At 42.0% G+C, this 25043-nt stretch overlaps 1 protein-coding gene across 1 annotated transcript; it reads right to left on the bottom strand.

Annotated features, from left to right (window-relative positions):
• Positions 1-1419: 1419 nt before the first annotated feature.
• Positions 1420-23329, bottom strand: LOC106545823 (surfeit locus protein 4). The gene is made up of 6 exons (XM_087710972.1): positions 23181-23329; positions 12774-12960; positions 7924-8000; positions 6262-6305; positions 4881-5067; positions 1420-2153 (listed from the first exon to the last, which is right to left on the bottom strand). The coding sequence occupies exons 1-6, from the start codon at positions 23229-23231 to the stop codon at positions 1887-1889; spliced, it is 813 nt and encodes a 270-aa protein (XP_087567098.1). The 5' UTR covers positions 23232-23329; the 3' UTR covers positions 1420-1886.
• Positions 23330-25043: the final 1714 nt, after the last annotated feature.

Below are 25043 nucleotides of genomic sequence, written 5' to 3'. Positions count from 1 at the left end.
AGATTTTGTCCAGTGTCTTAGTGCAACTAAGTTGTGCTGTCAGTTAACAAGTCAGAGAAAGCCTGCAGAGCATGGTTTCAGAAATTCTTTTCAGCCCCTTTGCCACTCATGGCCCCCAGAGAGAGTGAATTATATTCTGTAGAAGGAAAAAAAAACATGTTTTCTCTCTGTGTATATGTGAGGACCTAATTGGGGCAGGTGCATACATATGGGTACGTGGGAGTATGTAATCAAGGTGGATACTGTTTTCATGTGGCATTTATGTGCACAAGGCAGATGGCACATGGTTCACCCTGGGTCATGTGACCAGAAGAGTAGTAGAAGGGGGCTTAGAATGGAGGAACTGGCAGCATTTGGAATCTCTGTTCAATTGTCCTTCCCATGAGTGCTTGTGTGGAGAGGAGGCTTTTTTCTTTCTTTCTCTCCACTCCAAGCTGGATCAGGCCTGTTTCTGACCCTGATCAGCCAATAGTAATTTATTCAATAATAAGTGATCACATATCAGGGACGTGCAGTCACTAGAGGCAAGGGAGGCGTGGCCTCACCAGTCATGAGGAAAAGGAAAGGATTTTAAAGAATTTTTTAAAAATAATTAAAGCTAAGGTAGTTGCTGCCAGATTCACAGTGACTTGGAACAGTGCTTTGTGTTAACCATAGGAGGAGGCCAGAGAACTAGGGGCCTCTTTTGCATAAGGAATTTTTCGCCTTTTAGGGATAACCAAGGGTTAACAAGCAAAGAATTCCTTATGCAAATGAGGCACGTGTTCTCTCGCCTCCTGTAGAGGGCATTTTTAGAGGCTTTTTAGAGTTCTCTGGGAGCAATTAGCTCAGTCTGACTCAGAGCTCTGGCCTTTCATGAGGGGAGGGCAGGGCAGGGCAGGGAGAAGCAGAGTTGAAATCGTCTCTGAAACAGCTGGAAAAGGTGCATGTGTGGGGAGGGGGGAGGAATTCAAAAAGTTTGATCGGAAGGCAGCAGGGGAATGGGGGGGGTATATGGCAGAGGAGCTGCTTTCAAGCCTTTGGAAAATATATCCAATCCAACTTCTGTGTTTGTGTTTGAGAGTGAGTGAATGAGAGAGGGATCGAAGTTCTCTGTGTGCGTGTGTCTGTTTGAGAGAGGGGGGAGGGTGGGAGGAAGGAGGGGAGGGAGAAGAAAAAGAATGGGAAAACTTATTTTGCAAGGGGGAAAAATGCTGTCGCTTTAAATCGGAACTGAGCATGCCTGGCTGTGGAATTCTGGGAGTTGAAGTCCACAAGTCTAAAAAGTGCCTCACCAGGGCTAAAGCTGACCGCACGTCACTGTCACATATTAACCTAATGCAACAAATGCAGGCATAGTCATGCAGCCTTCTATCTGTATTCTGAAAACAGACAGGAAATTAAAATAACAGATGGTACAGCAGATGTAAAAAGTGCCTCTGTTTGAATTTTTCCATGTTTTATTATTCCCACAGTTTAAAATGGCACTGCAGTTATTTCCACAATGTAAACTTTATCATTCCATTATTAGCTCAAATCCAAAGACAGTAAAAATCTTGTGTTACTTTTAATTTTCTCTGTCTGAAGATATGTTTGAATAATATGATATAATCTTTTTTTTTAAAAAAAAAATGCTTCAGGAAGTTGTGGGATTTTGAAGGTGGAAATTTTAAAAACCACAAGATCGATACATATACATATATATAATTTGGTTTTAATTTACATGTCTCAAACAGGGTGGAAAGCAAAAGCTTTCCTACCCTGATAAGGCAACTGTGAACTATGATAAATCTCAAGAGAGTCAAAGATTACACAGGTTGAAACAGCAGTAGTTTATCTCCTCTCCCTTTTTCCTTCCAACCCCCCCCCCCTCCTTTCCCTCCCACTAAATAGTACAGAGTCCATCTTCACCATTTCTTCTTGTGCTCATCCATGGAAACTCCCCCAGGTCCTAATGCCACAACAAGCAGCAGGCCACCAATGACAGACATGGTCTGGAAAAAGTCATACTTGAGGAAATCATGAAGGGGGCTGTAGTTGGGGATGTGCCAGAAGGCATTCTGGATCAGGTTGATGATGAAAAGCCAGACCACCAGAGTGAGAGCAGCAAGCTTGGTCTTGAAGCCAATGGCTACCAAAATAATAAGAGCCATGCCAAAAATATCTTGGAAAATCTGGGAAAGGAAAGGACAAATGCAGTATGTTAGCTCCTTACAAATTCTTGCCTTAATGGCAATTCCCCCCCCCCTCTCCCGCAGATCCAAAATATACTAAAGATACAATTTCAGGATTTTAATTTGCACGAAATGTACTAGAACAAGACAAAATAAAAATATAAAATAAATTGTCACACTCTATTCTATATTGTGTCCATGCGCACACACCTGTCTGTCTGTCTGTCTGTCTGCCATGATTTACTTTAGTTTTACTGTAAATGTTAAGAACGGCAAAGTGTAATGCAGTGGTTCTAAAGAAAAAATAGACCTTGGAAAGAAGGAAAGAAATGCTAATGATGTTTTAGCAAAAGAGCCGCAGGATAGGACCCAAATCAGACAGAGTTTTAAGTTCTAGAACAACAGTCCCCAACCTTTCCATGAGCCGTGGTGGCACAGTGATTAGAATGCAGTATTGCAGGCTAATTCTGCTGACTGCCAGGAGTTTGATCCTGACCGGCTCAAGGTTGACTCAACCTTCCATCCTTCCGACTTGGGTAAAATGAGGACCCAGATTCTTGGGGGCAATATGCTGACTCTGTAAACCGCTTAGAGGGGGCTGTAAAGCACTATGAAGCAGTATATAAGTCTAAGTGCTATGGCCGTTGCTTTCCAGCTTGGCAGATTGATGGGGGGAGAGGATGGTTCTGTAAGAGCAGCTTGTGCAAATGCGTGCACCTGTTTTTCTCGGCCCACTTCTGAATGGGCCATAACCCAGTCATTGGCCGCAGCCCGGGGGTTGAGGACCCCTGTTGTAGAAGATTCTTCCATTCCTGTCTTTCATCACTACTGGAATTTGAGCAGCCTGGGCTTATAAACCAGTAAGCAGTTGAAATTCGCTGGCTGAGAAGACTTGCTTAAAACTGAAATATCCAATTAATTGTCTGATTTAATCTTGAGGGAGTTAATTCATGAGTAGTACTACAGATAGTCCTTGACTTGACCATAATTGAGCCCAAAATTTCAGTTGCTAAGTGAGTTTTGCTCCATTTCACAATCTTTTTTTGCCAGAGTTATTAAAAGTGTCACTGCAGCTGTTAAGCAAATCATGTGGTTGTTAAGCAAATCTGGATTTCCCCATTGGCTTTGCTTGTTGGAAGCCATCTGTGAAGGTTACAAATGGTGATCACATGACCCTTGGATGCTGCAAAGATTGTAAATACATGCCGTATGCCAATTGTAAATACATGCCAAGTGCCCAAATTTTGCTTGTGTGACCATGGGGATGCCGAGGTGGCGCAGTGGTTAGGGTGCAGTACTGCAGGCCACTTGAGCTGACTGTTATCTGCAGTTCAGCGGTTCTAATCTCGCCAGCTCAAGGTTGACTCAGCCTTCCATCCTTCCGAGGTGGGTGAAATGAGGACCCGGATTGATGGGGGCGATATGCTGACTCTGTAAACCGCTTAGAGAGGGCTGAAAGCCCCATGAAGCGGTATATAAGTCTAACTGCTATTGCTATGCTGTAATGGCTGTGTGAAAAATGAAAAAAAATGAAATGAAATGAAAAATGATTTTCAGTGCTGTTGTAACTCTGAACGATCACTAAACAAATGGTTGTAAGTTATGAATTACTACCAGTACAGGTCGTCCTCAAGTTATGATGGCTATTGGGACCAGGATTGTCCTCACTAAGGGATGTGGTGATAAAGTGTGACATGTGAGCGCATTGCTTAGCAATGGCAAACTAAAAAATCCTGATGGTTCTTGTAACCCCACGACATGTGGGTTTTTAAGCAGGAAGCGAAAGGAGTCCCGGTTGAGGGTTGAGTGAAGCTTGGTGTAGGTTGTGCATGAATTGGAAGGTGCTACAACGAGCTATGAACACAGGGAAGCCAGGGAAAGAGGATGCGGAGTGCATGTGTGACTGCAAATGCAGGGAAGCCAGGGAAAGATGGTCTTCTCTAGGATGTGTTGGTGGGTTCCATCACAAAACCGCTTTCGACTAAACCGCGCTCGACGAAACCGCATAGCTGACGTCATCAACAGCGCGACAACAGCGCGGAGACAGAAGCACGCTGTAAACGCTAAACCTAAAATTAACCCCTAAACCTAAACCTAACCCCACTAAACCTAATCCTAAACCTAACCCTTAACCTAACCCTAAACCTAACCCTTAACCTAACCCTAACCCTTAACCTAGCCCTAAACCTAACCCTTAACCCTAAACCTAACCCTTAACCTAACCCTAAACCTAACCCTAAACCTAACCCTTACCTTAAGTTGAATCGGCTTGCTTTCAAAGCTCTATTTAAAGCGCCCTTCTTTCTCTGCGCTGGCTGTTGTCGCCCTGTTGATGACGTCAGTGACGCGGTTTAATCGGGCACAGCTTAGTCGAGCGCGGTTTTGTCGTGCCACGGTGTTGGTGTGAGTGCGGGAAGGTCAGGGAAAGTGACCGGGAGGCACACGCGTTTAAGTCCAGGGGCAAGTGAGGGTGTAAGTGAGTAAAGAGGAAGAAGAGCACAACGGGAGTTTTATCCAAGTAACGACGGATGCTGCGAGTGTCTGAATTTCGTCCACATGATCATGGGGGGGGGGAGGATTGCAACTTTGAGGACTGGTTGTTAAGTCCCTTCAGTGCCATCATAACTTTGGCCAGTTGCGAACAAATGATTGTAAACTCCATACTTATAGAGTGACTACCTGAACAATTCCTTAGACAGAAAATAAACAAAACGACACGCCACTCACCATGAAAGGACTGAGTTCAAAATGCAGGAGGGTCATGAACATGAGAACAAGGAGTAACCGGCCACCAAGTTGCATGTACTGCCGCGGTGAGATATCGTCCACAGTAGGAACTCCAGCAAACATAGATTTCCCCTCAGAGCGAGATTCTGCAAGTAATAAAAGCAATCCACCCCCAACAGCCAAATTCCTACAAAGAAGAATGGGGGGAAGGAAGGGAGGGGCACTCAGTATCATTCTTCAGGCCAGGATAGAAGTATCCAATGTCATAATTTGCATCAAAGTAATACCTGGCACCTAGATTTTCCCTAGTAACCTTTTATTACTTTCTAACCTTATAATGTTTAACTGTGAAGGATTTGATGTTTTTTTCCCCCCTGTATAGCATATATCACAAAGTAAAACGTATAATTCTGGCCTCGACGGTATAAAGGACCAGTCACCATAACAGAAAGCAGAACGGGGAACCATAACATAACCTTTCACGAGTTTGGTTAATAATCTCCTTAATGTATTGAAGAGTTAAAAGTAAAAAAAAGGTCAGTTGTAGATACTTTTATTTGGTTCCACCACAAAACCGCGGTAGACAAAAGCGTGCTCGACGAAAGCGCATACGTGACGTCATCACAGCGCGATGAAAACATCACGCTGTGAGCGGTAAATTTAAAATTAAAGCGAAAACCTTACCCTAACCCCCCCCAAACCTAACCCTAAACCTAACCCTTAACCTAACGCTAACCCTTAACCTAACGCTAAACCTAACCCTAATGCTTAACGTAACGCTAAACCTAACCCTAACCCTTAACCTAACCCTAAACCTAACCCTTACCTTTATGTGAATCGGCTTGCTTTAATTTTATTTTAATTTCAATTTAATTTATTTTTAATTTTTTTGTCGCGCTGCTGATGACGTCAGGTACGCGCTTTCGTCGAGCGCACTTTTGTCTACCGCGGTTTTGACGGGTCACGCTTTTATTTCTCAGTGTTGACATTCTTTCAATAGGCAGGGGCTCGTAGAAACAAATTTAATTCAAGAGTGCTACATGGAGAATATTGAAACAGAAACAGAATTTAGGTAGGCACTTCTAGAGTAAAAATCACAAGGCAGTTGGATCAAGTTCCTCCCGGTTACTGAGTTGTGTATCACTAAACTGCTCTCTTGGCGCTAGACCAACCTAGCTCTCCCATTTATTCCACAGTAATTTATTTCTATCACCAGCCTGGCAATAAAGCTCTTCTCAGACATAAATGTAAACACACAAAATGTTTACGTTAATTAAAATTAACACCCTTGCTTTATACGAATACAGGGAATCTTTGCCAAAATATCTAGCCAGTTTTCCTTGGGAAGACCGAACAGATAGGGCCTTGGGGCTTCACTTACCTCATTAAGAACTTGAGGTCCCATAAAATACTGTAGACAATTGTCTGAAAAACAAACAGATGTTGGGATATAGTAACTATATGGACACCAATTACCATTTTGGCTGAATAGCTATGAACAATTATTGCAAGGCTTCATTTTATTCACTTTTGAAAACCATTCCTCCTTTTCAAAGGACCACTGTGCATGTTAACTGGACACATTCATACAACTAAATCTGTGATTTAGGCTTGGTTCTTTCATCTTCGGCTGGGGTCTCAGTCCTCCTTGGAATGGGCTAATAAACTGGCATCACCCTATTTTTTTTTCCCTAAATGATCAGAAACACAGTAACTCAATCAAAAGCAGTTGGGAGAGCTACTCCTTAAATAATCCAGCAGCAATGGGAGGTAACTGAGTGGGAAGTTTCCAATTTGTAGCCATCTTAAATGAGGAGAAGTGATAGCTAAGCATGGTTTAATTCCTCCATTTAGGTTTAGATAGTAGAACCTGGGTTCCCAAACTGCTGGTGAAATACCATTATGCTATGCTTTTCTTTTTTACAAAATAAAATTTAAATATATTAATTATGAAAGTGTTGAAATACAGAGAGTATGAAAAATTAAATTGAATGCAAAGAAAGCAGAAAAAAAGATGACATAAAAATACTGTTTAAATTAAAAAGCAAAGGAATCATATTGAGAAAGAAAAAGTGGGTTGCATCTTCCCCTTCTCTTCCCTTTTTGCTGCTAACTATTAAGACTTTGTTTAGATATTTGATATCTTATCTATATCAAACACTAGTCACTTTTTAAAGTTTCCGTTTAAATCCTAGAAAAAAGGTATTCAACATTTAAGTCTGCCTTGCTCTGTAAAAGTATCTGTAAACATATATTGTAAATATATAATGGCAATTTTGCCATTGCAGCATATTTTCCAATATTAGTATCCCAATCCAATATCATAGCCAAGATATCTATTTTCCAATATTGTGGTAGGCTTATTCTTGCTGCAGTTAATATGTATCTTGCTAAATACCGGTAGTTTTTATTTATATTTATTAGGATTATGCTTAGGCTGTTTTTACTATTTTTTTCACGCAGTTCTTTTCAATACTTTGCGAGATTTTTTGCATGACTATCTCAGGTTACAAAATGATATTTTGTATTATGGCATATCCAACATTCGTGGGTTTTTTGCTTTATCTATTTTGGCAATCACTGGCAATGTTATAGACCACCTGTAAAACGTTTTATATCAATTTTCCCTTAAACTGTTTTGCCCAACATTTCTGACATTACTTTATTGTTTCTCACATAATAAATCTGTGATGAAAGTAGAAATAACTCAGAATAATGTGGTAACAATCACAAGAATCATGAAAAAACATTCTATATTCATTCTCCCCCTAAAATACCCAGAAGCTCTAGAGAAAAAAAAACATTGTCAATTGACTATTTAATATGTACTAACCAAAGCTAGTTGATAACGTTATTTAGGTTTCTAATAATAGTTATACAAATAGCTGTAATATTTTAGACTTTCACAATACATGTAGAAGTCTGCATGAGTCCCGTATATATTAAACTGTAATGTGATTATAGAACTAAATCCTGTGAATGAATTGCACCACACATTCCGGCTGTGGGATTTGGATATTATTCTGTGTAATTTTCAACTTACCTGCATAAAAATAATTCCAAATAAGCCAAAACATGCATAAGGAACAAACTTTCTTGCTAGGACAAACACACACCCAGCTAAAAGAGAAAAAAAAAGAGTAACTTTGGTAACAGGAAACTAATATTCTGTGAAATTAAAAAACAGAAACTATCTCTCTTACGGTTCTTTCCAATATTTAGCTTTAAATAGCTTAATATTTTTTACTTTCAAAAAAGCACAAATAATTTATTTTCTCATGTTGGTTTTGTTTCATATGGACTGAACCATCTACAGGTAGTCCTCACCTTACAACACTATTGGGATAACTTCCTTTGCTAAGGGATGTCATGGTGAGTCACAACTGATTTTGCAACCTTTTTTTTACTGTGGTCGTTAAGTGAATCACATGGTTCAGAGGTGGGTTCCTATCAGTTCGCACCTATTCGGTAGAACCGGTTCGTCAAATCTACTGAACCGGTTAGAAGAGGTTCCACCAGTGGACCCGGAAAGCAGGCCACACCTACAGAAGAGGTTCCAACATTTTTTGAAACCCACCACTGGTCCTTGGATATGATTATTCTACACTATCATGCTCCTATTTATAAAACTCAGTGCCTCTGTGAAAGGTAAGGATGACTCCTGCGTTTGTGGTGCAATCAGAACATTGCGTGTGTTGAAGTTGTTTTAACGCAAACCAAAGATGCCTTTTAAAAAACAAGTTTGCATCCTATTCTTATGCAGGCCAGTGCTGTGTGTGGGGTAATTTAAGGTGGTTCTGACAAGTCTCGTCGGCATCTTCATATCCGGTCACATGGGCGGCAAGCCACTCCCATCCAGTCACATGGGCGGCAAGCCACTCCCACAAAGGAGGCCACACCCACAGAGTAGGTTCGAACAATTTTTGAAACCCACCACTGACATGGTTGCTGGGACATTGCAACCATCATAAATACATGAAGATTGCCAAGCACCCAAATTTTGATCACATGACCAAGGGGACACCACAACAGTTTTAAGCCTGAGGACCAGTTGTAAGTCACCTTTTTCAACACCATCATAATGACCATTTGAATGGTCATTAAACAGTTGTAAAACAAGGACTGCTTGTATTACATGTAGCAAGTGCACGCATGCAAACTTAAGCTTACCAGGGGCCCTTTTATGACTTCTATTTTTTTAGATGACATTAGAGACTATTATAGCAGCACCTTCCTGATCTAGAAAACTATATAATCAGTACTTAAGTACTAATCGGTCTGGCTCTGATTAAGACTTGAAAGAGGTGCATTGGATAAGTTGACTATACTAGAAAAAACATATTAGAAGGCAAAGGCAAACTGCTCCTACAACAGCATGGATCCAGTTACATCTGACTCAAGGAAATGTTGGCCTCTTTTACTATCTTGTTTTTTTTCTGGCTAAAATTTCAAGAATAAATGTGGAGTTATCCTTAGTTTATTAACCTACAAACAAACCCAGTTTTTTTAAACTGGACTCTTGTTCCAAGAAACTCAAGGCAACTTAAGTTAATCCACCTTTCTGCAATAAGCTTCATGCTGGAGGACAGATCTGAGGTTCAATTAAAGTTTTGTTCTCATACTTTGGAGTATGCTTTAATTCAGTGGTCTCCAACCTTGGCAACTTTAAGACCTGTGGACTTCAACTCCCAGAGTTCCTCAGCCAGAGGAGATGGGGCATAAATAGTAAATGATTTTTAGCCAATTATAATAACAAGGAAATGTCAATGGACATTGTTTAACAATATATACATGCTATGGTATTGGCAAAAGTAACTTGGATATAAATTCTAAACAGTGAGATGGGGAAAAAGTGGGGGGGGGAGGTTTAGAAACTTTATTAATTGACTTTTATTTAAAATATGTTATAAAGGTGTAATGTTATTGGAGGATTTTTTGAAATAGCTAATGAATGCCATTATGTGGTTGTGTCTTTAAGTATGAATGATTTGAGGTAAAAGCACGTTCAAATAATTGTAGTCAAATGAGAATTGTGGTACATTAATGGTAAGATATACAAAGATTTTTGATTTAAAGCGTATAATCTAATATGAACTATAAGTAATGACTGTGGAAGAAATGCACGAAAGTTATCTGTAACTAATCGACACACTTTCTACAAGATGTAATGAAGGATGATTCTTTTTTTGTGTTTTTGTTCAATTAAAATGAAATAAAAATTTAAAAAAAAAAATTCAGGCATTTGGCAGCGGACAGGGTTATTTCAACTCCTCCATCTGCGTATCTCCTGCCTCATTTCTGTCCTTTTGGCTGCCCTCCATTCAGATGCCCCCTGTTAACCTTTAGATAGATAGATAGATAGATAGATAGATAGATAGATAGATAGATAAATTTATTTATAGGCCGCCCTTTTCCCTGAGGGGACTCAGGGCGGCTTACAACGTATAGGGAAGGGAGTACACACAATGACATATAAAACAGTACGTAATTAAAAATAGAAGCAACATTCATCATTCGGGAGGGGACGGATTATAATCTTTAACCCCAGGCCTGACGGGATAGCCAGATCTTGAGGGCTGTGCGGAAGGTCTGGAGGGTGGTGAGGGTACGAATCTCCATGGGGAGATCGTTCCAAAGGGTCGGAGCTACTACTGAAAAGGCTCTCCTCCGCGTAGTCGCCAGTCGACACTGACTGGCGGATGGAACTCGGAGGAGGCCTAATCTGTGTGATCTAATAGGTCGCAAGGAGGTAATTGGCAGGAGGCGGTCTCTCAAATACCCAGATCCACTACCATGGAGGGCTTTATAGGTGGTAAGTAGCACCCTGAAGCGCACCCGGAGGTCAACAGGTAGCCTTCCCCATCTTGCTCTCTCTGCTGACCATCCACACCTGGCCTGGCCCCTTCATAAGGCAGCTGCTGGCCTCACAAGGCCTTCTTCCCAAGGGGGTTTCCTCACAAGACCTTGGAAGGAAAGCATGGTCAGCAGCTGTCTTGTGAAGAACCAGGCTGTGTGTGTCCCCATCAGCACTGGGAGCAAGAAGACTGAGGGTCAGCTGGGGTGGAGGAGCACAGGGTGGCAGTGAGGGTGACTGCATCTTCATGCTACACTGAGCTGGAGTTGCTGGAGCTTCTCATCATTGTGTTGAGCTGTGGTCGCTGCGCTGCTGTGCTGGGGCAGCTGGGGCTTCATGCTTTCTTACTAGTGGGTAGGCTTTGTCAATGCTGGGCTCATCTCCACACCCCATCAAAGCCTCACAGGCAAGTTCTCCAGGAACACTTTCAATGTGAACTGTAGAGCGTGCATCGGAAGGGGTCCTTGAGAATCGGCCAGCAAGCTTTGAAAGCTGTTGTCCCTTTCTGAGGCTTTACAGGAGAGAGGCAATGAGACACAGCTGGTGTGTGGAGCCCTGGCAGATAGACTGGATGTACACATGGAAATGTGTAATAGTTGTAGTTGTAGTTTATTATGATTTATAGGCCGCCCTTTTCCCTGAGGGGACTCAGGGCGGCTTACAATACATGGGAAGGGGGGTGCAAAACAAAAACACAAGACAGTGCATAAATAAAAATAAAACAATAAAACACAACTTTCATTCAACATTCGGGTGGGGCAAATTAGAATCTTATCCCCAGGCCTGACGGGATAGCCAGATCCTAAGGGCTGTGCGGAAGGTCTGGACGGTGGTGAGGGTGCGAATCTCCACGGGGAGATCGTTCCAAAGGGTCGGAGCTGCTACTGAGAAGGCTCTCCTCCGCGTAGTCGATCTAATCGGTCGAAGGGAGGTAATCGGCAGGAGGCGGTCTCTCAAGTACTCAGATCCACTACCATGGAGAGAGTGTTAATAGATTGAGCCTGCTGAAATGACGCAAGCTACCAGGAGCTGGGTGGGAGGGGGACGAACGACTGCACTGGAGAAAGATGGCTAAAGGTTCAGCTGGGGATGATTGGGGTAATTGGCAGAGTAGCAAAAAAGAAACAGGTGAAGGAAGATAGGCAGGTGGGAGTTAATTGAAGCAGAGGTGAATGCAGCAGGGCAGAAGTACCCTAACCCTAAAAATGGCATTATTCTGGCTTAATGACTGCAACCAAGAATACTGGAATTATCGTCACTAAACAACACCATCATGTAACATTCAGTCTAAGGACCATTTACACTGAGCAATGAAAATTCATCCCAGTTAGGGTGGTTAGGATAGGACTATCTGCATGCATAGTTACAAATTTTCTAAGCACACACTAAGTTAAAATAGAAAGAAAAGTACCTTTGCTAACAATAAAAGAAATGCACCAACAAAATAAAACAGAGGGTCTCATTTTTTTCTCATGTCCAACACTCTATCCATTACCTTAGTGCTTTTTTGAACATTTTAAATGAATTGTGTAAATATTATATTAGAGTAAAATACTTATTCATTTTTAGCAAACTGGGTTTTTCTGAATGCAGCCCGAAGGCAGGGGGAGAGTAAATTCATTCCTCTAATTCAGTGTTTCTCAACCTTGGCGACTTTAAGTCCTGTGGACTTCAACTCCCAGAATCCCCCAGCCAGCTTTGCTGGCTGAGGGATTCTGGGAGTTGAAGTCCACAGGACTTAAAGTTGCCAAGGTTGAGAGACACTGCTTTAATTAACTCCTATTCCCAGTACAATTTTCCCAAGCCTTCTAATTTCATCCTATTGTCTCACAAATACAGACATGAAAATTCACTAGCAATAAGACAGAACAGTCTAGTTTATATTCAGAGAGATGTTCTTGAACGTACGGTAAGGAAAATACATCCTAAAAAAAAAAATCAAACCATTGAAATCTAGCCCCAATTTCTGCCTCAAATTCTATGGAGGACACTACCTCACTGTCAGTGTTCTTCCTAACCCACCAAAGAGAGGTTCTTACCCAGCTGTCCACACATATTGATTAAGACAAAAAGTGTGGCTACGAGTATGCCGCTTCCCCAAGATATGTTGATGTAGTCCCGCTGCTCATTCCATTGGAACCACATCCTGATGCCATCTTCCAAAAATGTGCTGATTAGGCAGAGGTGAGCCAGATGAGGTAGTACATGCTTTGTCACGCGCAAGAACTAGAATAATAGGGGAGAGGGGAATAGCATTAGAGAGCCGTAAGGAAAGAAGTTAATTTTAACAACAACAGTTGGTCAAGGGATTTTTGGATATTTGAGCATTAAAAAGCAGCTACACTTGCTTCATTTATAGATGCAGAAAATACAGTTTTACTCTTGGTGCAAAGTCACTTAGCATTAGGATTAGAAAAAGGTCACGATACCTCAACTTTAACTAAAGCTAAGCTACCAACCACTCTGCTTTTTTTAAATTTCACCTGAATAAGGTTTTGTCCCTTCTAATATGTGTACTTAAAATGAGGTGATGAAACAGAGTACAAGTGAATAGAAGCAAGATCAAAATCTACTGATGGTGTTTTGGCTCATTTTCACAGTCAGCAAGATGATGATGATGATATTTCTTTATTAAATTTATAATCTACCTGACTCCTAGAGATATTGGATGGTTAAAAATTGTTACAAATATTTAGAATAAGAAACCAACACAACACAAAAAGAAACAAAGATTACAGAGATATCAAATTTGGAGGGAAAGAAAAAAAAAAAGCAGATCCTCCTGAGCTAGCCGCCAGATCTGAAATATCAGTGGGGTAGAGGTAATTTAAATCTAAAGGGGGAGGGGGGAAATTCATTACAGAGTGCAGGTGCGACTCCCAGGTGCCAATAGATGGCATTGTTTAATTGAAAGAACCCAGAGTCTCTCAACTCTGCCAGGTTGGATTGGCCTGGCAAATACTGTGGGAGTCAGACCAGAGGTGGGTTCCTACCAGTTTGCACCTATTCGGTAGAACCGGTTCATCAAATCTACCGAACCGGTTAGAAGAGGTTCCACCAGTGGACCCGGAAAGCAGGCCACACCTACAGAAGAGGTTCCAAAATTTTTTCAAACCCACCACTGGTCCTTGGATATGATTATTCTACACTATCATGCTCCTATTTATAAACCTCAGTGCCTCTGTGAAAGGTAAGGATGACTACTGCGTTTGTGGTGCAATCAGAACATTGCGTGTGTTGAAGTTGTTTTAACGCAAACCAAAGATGCCTTTTAAAAAACAAGTTTACATCATATTCTTATGCATGCCAGTGCTGTGTGTGGGGTAATTTAAGGTGGTTCTGACAAGTGTCGTCGGCATCTTCATATCCGGTCACATGGGCGGCAAGCCACTCCCACAAAGGAGGCCACGCCCACAGAGTAGGTTCGAACAATTTTTGAAACCCACCACTGAGTCAGACCATCTCTCTTCTCTATGGATTTTAATCGCCATTGAGTTGAATGATCACAACTAAAATGATCACAACTAAAAACTAAAACAAGCAATACCCTCTGGCTGATTTTTGCTATTTCTTTTTCATTCTGTTTCAGTATTTCCTTCCTATGAAATATGAGCATTAATGTACTGTTAGTTTTAGAGCTAAATGAAATTCTGCATGCTGGTTTATAGTATTGAATTAGTATCGTTAAAGTGTAATAACTCAGATTCAGATCTGTAGTTGTATGTGCAGATTGGGTCAGTATATAAGACACAAGATGCAATATATACGTAATTGGCTCTAATTTGGAGTATTATATTGTGCTTAGATCTAATTGATAGACATGTATAGCCAATACAAAAAAGCATGTAGGTCCTGGAAGCTTAACCTTTGGAATCGATGGCTGTCTAATTAACAATTAGATATTTAAGTCTTGATTTTCTTTTCATTGATTTCTAAGTCCATTGTTTTCAGATTATCGGCTTCCAATTACTGATTAACATGGTCTGTTTTGTTCTATCAAGGATCTTAAATGTTCTTCAATAATTATCCATAATGTGAGTATGAACTCCGTGTAGAATAGTTTTAAAAGCACTATAAATATCTTTGTGCATGGTATTTGGCATCTGCCTTGGTGAGCAGAAATCATGAAGGATATTTATACTTTAATGCTTTCCTCTAATTAACGAACCATTTGTCCTACTTTAGGAAGTCTTTTTTTCCTCAAAAAATAATATATTTAGCTGTGCCTTCCAATCAGACAATTTTGTTTTAATCTAGCTCTAATTCTGACTCAAAATAAATTGCTTATTTTGACATCTGTTATCCAGCAAAATCAGACTGTGTGGACATACAACATTGAGGTAGGAAAAAATTAGATTTCAAATAGGTTGGTCTATTTGATATTGCTTTATTTAAAAATCTATTTCCCTAGAAGCCAACTATTTACTTTAAACAGCGATCTGCGGGGTCTGATCAAAGGATTGAATATATTCACTTATCTGTGATTTATCTAAAACTAGTTATGTAACCTGTGGGCTCCTATCCAGAATCCAGACCGCAACTTACTTTTTTTTCAGTTCTTAGTCAGCAGCACTAACTATATTGCGGGTAACATACTTATTCATTAATTTGCCTTTTTACTGAGTTTCCAAAATTTTCAGTTGACTATAAACTAAGCTTTATAGTAAGCAAAGGAAACGTCAACATTTATCAGTATAATAAACACTGAATCCACCTAATAGATACAAGGATGCATGTCGTTTCCATTTTTAAACCATACAATTCCTGAACTGATACCACTGGTGTTTTTTTTTTTAAATCCAAGGTTTCAAAGATGGATCATCCATAATTGCTTTAAAAGAAGATGACAAAGTATAAGACAGTTTATATTTCTGGACCACTGAGAATTGTTCTTCTTAACATGTTCCTCTATCTTTATGTTGTTATTCAGTGCCAGATTTATATGAACGTCTCCATACACAAAGTACTCCTCCTTTGACTGCTTTTATAATATTTGAAAGCAATGAACTCACGTATGTGCGCCAGAAGAGGAATAGGCGACGGCGTGTGTGCCAGGCAACATGGCTCCATGTGCCACTTTGGCCACGCGTGCCATAGGTTCGCCATCATGGGTATAACATACTCTCTGGCCAACACAAAGTGGAGATGCAGATACAACTTTCTGCATTTGCCATTTTAAGGCAGAGATGGGAAATCTGCAGCTCCAGAGCCATATATAGTCCTTAACTTTTGAACAAACCATGTCTGTTCAAAACCAAGAGCAGTTTCTTGACTTCTTGAAATGGGCAATTATAATCTAATATCTACAATAGGCAGATTATACTAGTTTGAAACATACATTTTCCCTATTCACTATTGTGATGTGGTTTCATTTTTTATTTTGCAGCCATAAAACTCCTAAAAAATAAATGTTCTGTTACCTCATTCTGTAAAGGTAGTCCTTATATTACAATCATCTGTTTCGTAACCATTCAAAGTTACAATGGCACTGAAAAAAGTGACATGACCAGTTTTCACACTTATGACCGTCGCAACATTCTCATGGTGGCATGATCAAAATTCAGGTGCTTCATAACTGGCACGTATTTATGACAGTTGCACTGTCTCGGGGTCATGTGATCACCAGTTGTAACCTTCCCAGCTGACTTCTGACCAGCAAAGTCAGTAGGGGAAGCCAGATTCACTTAACAACCACATGACTCACTTAACAACTGCAATGATTCACTTAACAATTGCAATGATTCACTTAACTGTGGCAAAAAAGATCATAAAATGTGGCACAACTCACAACTACCTTGGTTTGTTGTTAGTTGCAAAGTCGTGTCCAACCCATTGCGATCCCATGGACAACGTTCCTCCAGGCCTTCCTGTCCTCTACCATCCCCCGGAGTCCATTTAAGCTCACGCCGACTGTTTCAGTGATCCCATCCAGCTACCTCATTCCCTGTTGTCCCCTTCTTCTTTTCTTCCTCAATCTTTCCCAGCATTAGGCTCTTCTCCAGTGAGTCCTTCCTTATCATTTGATGGCCAAACTTTTGAGTTTCACCTTCAGGATCTGGCCTTCTAAAGAGCAGTCAGGGTTGATCTCCTCTAGGACTGACCAGTTTGATCACCTTGCAATCCAAGGGACTCACAGGTATCTTCTCCAGCACCATAGTTCAAAGGCCTCAATCCTTTGGCGCTCAGCCTTCCTTATGGTCCAACTTTTGACAGCCATACATTGCAACTGGGAAAACCACAGCCATGACTATACGGACTTCTGTTGGCAGGGTGATGTCTCTGCTTTTTAGTATGCTGTCTAGATTTGCCATAGCTTTCATCCCCAGGAGCAAGCATCTTTTAATTTCTCGGCTGTAGTCCTCATCTGCGGTGATCTTTGAACCCAGGAAAATAAAATCTGTCACTACCTTCATTTCTTCCCCATCTATTTGCCAGGAATTGAGAGGGCTGGATGCCATGATTTCTTAATGTTGAGTTTCAAGCCAACTTTTGCACTCTCCTCCTTCACCCGCATCAAGAATCTCTTTAGTTCCTCTTCACTTTCTGCCGTTAGAGTGGTATCATCTGCATATCTGAGGTTGTTGATATTTCTCCCGGCAATCTTAATTCCAATCTAGCCTCGTCTTTCTCATGATGTGCTCTGCATATAAGTTAAATAGGCAGGGTGACAGTATACAGCCTTGCTGGAATCCTTTCCCAATTTTGAACCAATCAGTGGTTCTGTGTCCAGTTCTCACTGTTGCTTTTTGACCCGCATATAGGTTTCTCAAGAGACAAATAAGATGGTCTGGTACTCCCATCTCTTTAAGAACTTGCCACAATTTGTTGTGCTCCACACAATCAAAGGCTTTCGCATAGTCAATGAAGCAAACTATGTTGTTTTTCTGGAAGTCTCTAGCTTTTTCCATGATCCAGCGTATTTTGGCAATTCGATCTCTAGTTCCTCTAGCATCCATTATTTAGGAAAAATATAAATCTATGCATCGGTCAACTGAGACACAGAATGGAGTGTCAGTATGGATCATGGGCACTTAGATGAAAGATGGCCTTCAATTTACAACCAGAACCGAGCCCAGAATTACGGCCATTAAGTCAGGCCAAACATTAAGCAGGTCATCATGTGTCCAACCCAATTTCATAATTTTTTTTAGGTGGTCATTAAGCAAATCACCGTGATTAGATGACACCACGTTCATTAAGCGAACCCACTGTCTACAATGGGAAATCAGAAGTAAACACCAGTTTCTAGCAAAACAAAAATTCATTCATTTTGATTGTATGACCATGGGATACGGCTAACAGCCATATATGGTAAATGCAGGCCAGTTGCCAACTACTTAACGTGCAATCAGGTGACCGCGGGGGGGGGGGGGGAGGTGTTTTCAAATCTGGATTGTAAATACTTTTTTGGGTCTGTTGTAACTTTGGATGCCCACTAAGCAACTGGCTATATGTCGAGGAATACCTGTACTGTACTTGTATACTAAGCTTGCACTCATATTGTGTATGCTTATTTTTTAAAGAAAGGCCTATATTATATGTTTTAAAATAACATAGGAAACTTGTAATTGTTCATATTCAAAAATGTGCTGATTGCCAGGAGACTGCAAGGCAGGACATAGCACGCTTTGTTCCTGCTGCTGAGTAAATGAATCTGTCTTCCTAGCTAGGTTCACTGCAAAGATTAAGAGAACAACTCTTTCATTATGGAAAGACCTTATGTGTATATCTATAAAGATATCTTTAATGATATCTTTTTAAAAAAATCTACTGAGAGTAGATTTATATATCTAATTTAAAGTAGACCGATTTCTATAAATATTAGTACAGTGTTTCTCAACCTTGGCGACTTTAAGTCCTATGGACTTCAACTCCCAGAATCCCCCAGCCAGCATAGCTGGCTGGGGGAATTCTGGGAGTTGAAGTCCACAGGACTTAAAGTCGCCAAGGTTGAGAAACACTGTACTAATGTTTATCACATTCTTTATTTGCGGATTCTTCTGGAAGAACTGAAACCACCTAACATGGCTCCATCTTCATAATCATTTACGTAAATAACCATCCCAGTCTATGCCTACATGTAAAATTTACCTTCCCTTGCCCACTGTAATTAAAGCATGGAAAAGCACAGTGCGTGCTTTCACTGAGCACACTATAAATTAGATTTATGAAATAACCTGCAATTGTGGTGTATGGAATTCCTTCTGCACAGATGAATTTAGTATTGCCTAAATGCAGAAGACCTGGATAAATGAGCCTGATGCAGCTTGACCTCAATCTGGTGGTGGCAGCTCCTTTGATACACTCATAACATATACATCTCTGCACATGTGCGCTTTCAAGTCAGTATTATTCCTGGTGATTGCTTACACTAGTCCTTGCAGCTTCTAAGTGGTTTGCCATTGCCTTTCCCCCAGGGCTGAGAGCGTGTGACCGGCCCAAGGTCACCCCAGCTGGCTTTGTGCCCGAGGCAGAACTAGAATTTACAGTTTTCCTGTATCTAGCCTGATGTCATAGTCACTACACCAAAATGGCTCTCACACATATCATGAAGGCCATAAAAAAAGAGAGAAAAATCAGAATGAACAATATAAGAATATATTGCTTTAACTTAAGATGCTCTGTAGTTCTTAAATGTCACAGAACCAGTTTTCTCAACACAAGACTGCAATTCTTTGACACAATCAGTTTGTTTCAGCACTGAATTTCATAACCATTTGAAACAAAATCCCTAAATAAGGCACCGAGTGCATGCCTTGCAAAATCTCAGCCTCTCTCTCAAAAGAGGGCAAATTCATAGGCTAGGCCAGGGCTCACCAACCTTCCGGACCTCAGGGACCACTAAAATCATAATTTTAAATCCCGCAAACCACTAATATGATTTTTTTTAAAAAGATAAATAGTATTTAGTGCAATATAAAAAATGCAAATAATTTTTCCGCGGACCACCAATGGTCCACACGGATCACCAGTTGATGACCACTGAGCTAGACCACAAGAGCTGGCAAGGAGTCACCCTAACAGCTGGCTAGCAGAGCTGGATGAGGTACAAGCCAGAAGGTTTCACCTCCGTTGCGCATGTAGCTTTAGGAAGGCAGCAATTTTTCCCAAGTCCCCGTTGCACCAGACTTTTATCAATGTTCTGCCTTACACTGCAGTTGTTAGGTAACCCAGATAATGTGCCCAACACCCTTTGAAATCTCATTTTGGAATAATTTTATTTTTCTTTAAAAGTTTTGTATGGCTACTCACCTTATTAGTTCCCGCCAATAAAACCCACTAACTACAAAATTATAACCCATAAAAACAAAAACCCAAACGCCTCGGTCACCCCCTTGAGGTGCCCCACAATCAGCTGTAGATATCTCATCCCAGGGTCTGGGTAAAATGCCAGGGCTTGATGGGCTCCGGGAAGGCTAAAACGGTGGGGCCTGCTGAATCATGGAGGGAGGGTGATCTGTAAGCAGGGCTGGGTTCCTGCCAGTTCTAAGCTCTTCCATAGAAGAGGTTCCACAAATCTACAGTGCCGTTTAGAACCGGTTCCAGCTCCCTCCCCCCCGCCCGTCCTCACATCATCAAGATGAAGAGCGAGAGGAGGAACTCTGGGAGTTGAAGTCCACAAGTCTTAAAGCTGTTAAGTTTGAACACCCCTGGGTTTTTTTTTCTAAAGGGTTAGGGGGTGCAAGGGCCTTGTAACTTGACAGCTTTAAGACTTGCGTGCTTCAAATGCCAGAGTTTCTGAGCCAACATTTTGGTTGCTAAGCAAGAGCGTTGTTAAGTGAGTTTCACCACATTTCACAAGTTGGCCATGCCCACCCAGTCACATGGCCGGCAAGCCATTCCCACAAAGCAGGCCACACCTACAGAAGAGGTTCTAAAAAAATTGAAACCCACCACTGTCTGTAAGGTAAGGTAAGGACTATGGAAAAGGACTATGCTTCTGAGGTCCCACTGTATGGCAAGATTTCAGGGAAGAGACTTGGAGAGAGCGTGAGTTACAGTCCTGCTTTAGCCATGGAAGTCAGCCGGGGTGACTTTGGGCCGGTCATCTCAGTCCAACCGCCTTACAAGGACGTTGCTGTGGAGGCCAACGGGAGGAGGAGGAATGCGTGTTTTATCACTTTGAGTTATTGAGAAATTAGTAAACGGACCTGTCCTATCTGATCTGGTAGGACGGGCATATATACCCTCAAGAGAGGAAAGAACCCAGTGTGCTCTGTAGGGCTTTAAAGGTGTGAACCAGCTCCTTAAAATCACACCTGGAAGGAAACAGTGGAGACTGTCAGGCGGCAAAGCATTGAGGGGGACTCGATCGTGACCAGCGGATGAACTTGTTCTCAGGCTTTCTGTTAAGGCAGATGTCTCCAACCTTGGCAACTTTAAGACCTGTGGACTTCAACTCCCAGAGTTCCTCAGCCAGCTTTGCCAAGGTTGGAGACCCCTGATCTAGACCACTGTTTCTCAACCTCAGCAGCTTTATGTTTTGTGGACTTCAGCTCCCAAAATTCCCCAGCCACCATGCTGACTGAGGAATTCTGGGAATTGAAGTCCACAAAACATAAACGGGCTGAGAGGTTGAGAAACACTGATTATAGACTCTTCTCATTTATGTTCAGCATCCCAATTTCTATGCCAGATGGCTGGTTTTCCAATATTATTGCCTAAACTAGAAGGCGCTTCCACACAATATAGGCTCCTGTGGCTATCAGTTGCAAAACAGCGTATACCTATTTTGCACTCCCCAGTCTCCTAATGCAGTGGTCTCCAACCTTGGCAACTTTAAGACCTGTGGACTTCAAATCCCAGAGTTCCTCAGCCAGCTTTGAAATGTCAAAACATGGTTGAAATAAACAAATTTATATATAGACTCGCAACACAAAGAGATATGTTGTATATAGGCTTCAATTTATGAAAAGTACCGAAAGAAGGATATTGCCACGTTTAGAGAAAGCCAGAAATATTCATAGAAATACCAAGCACGTGTATTTTGATCTCCTAATCAAATTTTGTATTAATTGATATCTATTCCACCAAGTTATTTTTTTAATTAATTTTTTTTATCTAACACCTCTTTTAACATATGAACAAATTTCAACCATAGAGCTTTGGTTCTCTCTATATAGACCACATGTCTATAGTCTATGGCAGTGTTTCTCAACCTTGGCAACTTGAAGATGTCATTCACATTCGCTGGCTGGGGAATTCTGGGAGTTGAAGTCCAGACATCTTCAAGTTGCCAAGGTTGAGAAACACTGGTCTATGGCAATTCACAGTTAGCAACAGGCTCCTAATCAGTTTATAAGTGTGACATAATGGCATGATGTGGTCCTTGATAAAACATTGTGTGCACTAAATAGGGTAGATTTATTTCCAATCTAGCATTATAAAAATGTATGTAATGAAAATAACCAATTAAGCTTTGCTGGCCGAGGAACTCTGGGACTTGAAGTCCACAAGTCTTAAAGTTGCCAAGGTTGGTGACCCCAAGCTGGCTGAGGAACTCTGGGAGTTGAAGTCCACAAGTCTTAAAGTTGCCAAGGTTGGTGACCCCAAGCTGGCCGAGGAACTCTGGGACTTGAAGTCCACAAGTCTTAAAGTTGCCAAGGTTGGAGACAATAGCAGTAGACTTATATACCGCTTCATAGGCCTTTCAGGCCTCTCTAAGCGGTTTACAGAGAGTCAGCATATTGCCCCCAACAATCTGGGTCCTCATTTTACCCACCTCGGAAGGATGGAAGGCTGAGTCAACCCTGAGCCGGTGAGATTTGAACCGCTGACCTGCTGATCTAGCAGTAGCCTGCAGTGCTGCATTTAACCACTGCGCCACCTTGGCTCTTCAAGACCCCAAGTTGGCTGAGGAATTCTGGGAATTGAAGTCCACAAGTCTTAAAGTTGCCAAGGTTGGAGACCCCAAGCTGGCTGAGGAATTCTGGGAGTTGAAGTCCACAAGTCTTAAAGTTGCCAAGGTTGGAGACCACTGTGTTAAGGCACCCAGAAACTCCACACCTGCCTCACTGAGAGAAGTTAACGACCTGTGGACTCCAGGGGGGAGGCGGATAAGAGGTGTGAGGGAAAAAATTCACCTTTCCTCCTCCCGAAAATTAAAGGGGGGGCGACAGGAGACTTAAAAGGCAGGAACTCTCCATGAGGGATTCGCGCCTCAATGGCCCAAGATCGCCCCTCGTCTCTCGTTCTCGTTATGTCCCTCAGCGCCGCTTCCATCCCCGCTGCCTGCAAAGCATGGGCACACCGCGGCCCGTCACTGTCGAGGCGGGCAAGAAGCGAACGGGGAGGGTCGGCGAAATGGGCGTGATGATGCACCAACTCTCCCCCACCCCCCTACTCCCGAGGAAAGATGGTACGGCTCCCCTCGCTGGCTCGTTCGCGGAAGGAGTAGGTCGGGCCAGACCATTCAAAGCTCGGGGGGGGTGGGGGGAGGTTCTCACCTGATCAGCGACATCTTCGGCGGCCCCCATTAAATCGCCGTTAGGCGCCATTGCGGGAAAGGCGCGCGACCCCAGGTTACCCACGCGGGCTTCAATCCCCTTTTGGGTCTCTTCGCTGAAGGGCTCCGCGAGAAAGTGGGAGGGGACAGCGCGCAAACCAATCACACACCCAGGGGGCCCTGCTTGTGCCCGCCCCTTTCCGGACCACGTGGATTGAGCCTCCGTTAGCTCCCCTAAGACAAGACCGGGTTGGCTGTTGCCGTGCAAGATAGATCTAGGAAAGAGTGCAGAGAGTTAAGTAAGAGTCGCCGCCTCTCGTAGACTTTACAAAGCGCTCCAAAGTCCCGAGCTGGATAATGGAGCGGAATTTCCCATCCCGTTTTTCAAATCAGTGCAAAAAAAAAAAAAGTACGAAGGATTTTTTTCCCCCCCTCACAGATACGATAAGTAAGAGCAACGCTTCCCGCACGGAGAGAAACCGAATCCTCGGGCCACTCTTGGCTTTTTGTATCGATCCCCGTGCTCGTTGCCATGGCAACATTGCAAAAATGGGCGCTTCGGCCTGTTCTCAGGAAGGAGAGTGTTTCACAAGAGCCAGCAGAGCCGAAGCGACGGGAGAAGGGCGAGCGCCACGTGTACAGCTCCCATAAACCGCGGAGGAAATGGCAAGCGTTAGTATTTTGAGTGACGCATACTTTGATGCTGAATCCTTAGGGGTGGAATTCACTTTTGGGGCAATACGTCAATCGCCATATCCGCAGTGTTTCTCAACCTTTGGCCACTTGAAGATGCCGGACTTCAACTCCCAGAATTCCCCAGCCAGCGAATGCTGGCTGGGGAATTCTGGGAATTGAAGTCCGGACATCTTCAAGTTGCCAAAGGTTGGGAAACACTGCCTTATGGTACATTAAAAGCATATCCTATTTTTTGGAAAAGGATCAAAAATTGTGGCTGGAGGCAATAACAAGGGTTAAAATAGATTGGAAACCTGAAGTGTGTTTTTTTATTATTAGGAATTATGTCTGCGAAATACAAAAAAAGAAATCCAGTATTTTAATACTACATATAATTACGGCGGCAAGGATTGCCTTTGCCCAGAAATGGAAAAAACAAACTAACCCCAAATGAAGATGAAATAATAAGAAAGGTTATGGACTGTGCCGAAATGGATAAACTAACTAAAGAAATACAGGGAAAGGGAAATAAATGACAGTGAAGATATAAAGCATAATGTAGGTAAATAATATTTGGTCATAAGTAGCTAAGTTTAAATAAATAAAGAAATGTACATAAAAATGGGAGAACGAATAAGGAGATTGTGAAAGATAGAAATGTATAGAAGGGAAAACACTAACTGCAAAGAAACTGATTCGGAACTGCGGTATATGATATACGATGGGACTTATTGTTCCTATGTTGTTTTTAAGTTATGTGTTTGTTTTTGTTGATGTGCTTATGTGTTTAAAATAAAATAAAAATTATAATAAGAAATACAGGGAAAGGAAGAATCAGAATTCTACCAGATATGGGATAAATGGTATAGGTGGGTGGAGGAAAGAAACAAAAAGCAATGAAAGACTATAACAACAAAAGCATAGCAATAGCAATAGCAATGGCAGTTAGACTTATATAGCGCTTCATAGGGCTTTCAGCCCTCTCTAAGCGGTTTACAGAGTCAGCATATCGCCCCCACAGTCTGGGTCCTCATTTCACCCACCTCGGAAGGATGGAAGGCTGAGTCAACCTTGAGCCAGTGAGATTTGAACCGCTGAACTGCAGATAACAGTCAGCTGAAGTGGCCTGCAGTACTGCACCCTAACCACTGCGCCACCTCTGCTCCTAGCATGTCCTAAGGGTGTCTCA

The sequence above is a fragment of the Thamnophis sirtalis genome, unplaced genomic scaffold, assembly GCF_051295495.1.
Source record: "Thamnophis sirtalis isolate CommonGarterSnake01/CBP01778 unplaced genomic scaffold, rThaSir2_p1.2 scaffold_3, whole genome shotgun sequence".
NCBI classification, from domain to species: Eukaryota; Metazoa; Chordata; class Lepidosauria; order Squamata; family Natricidae; genus Thamnophis; species Thamnophis sirtalis.
Note: the sequence above shows the minus strand (reverse complement) of the source record. Positions and strands in the feature narration are given on the sequence as shown.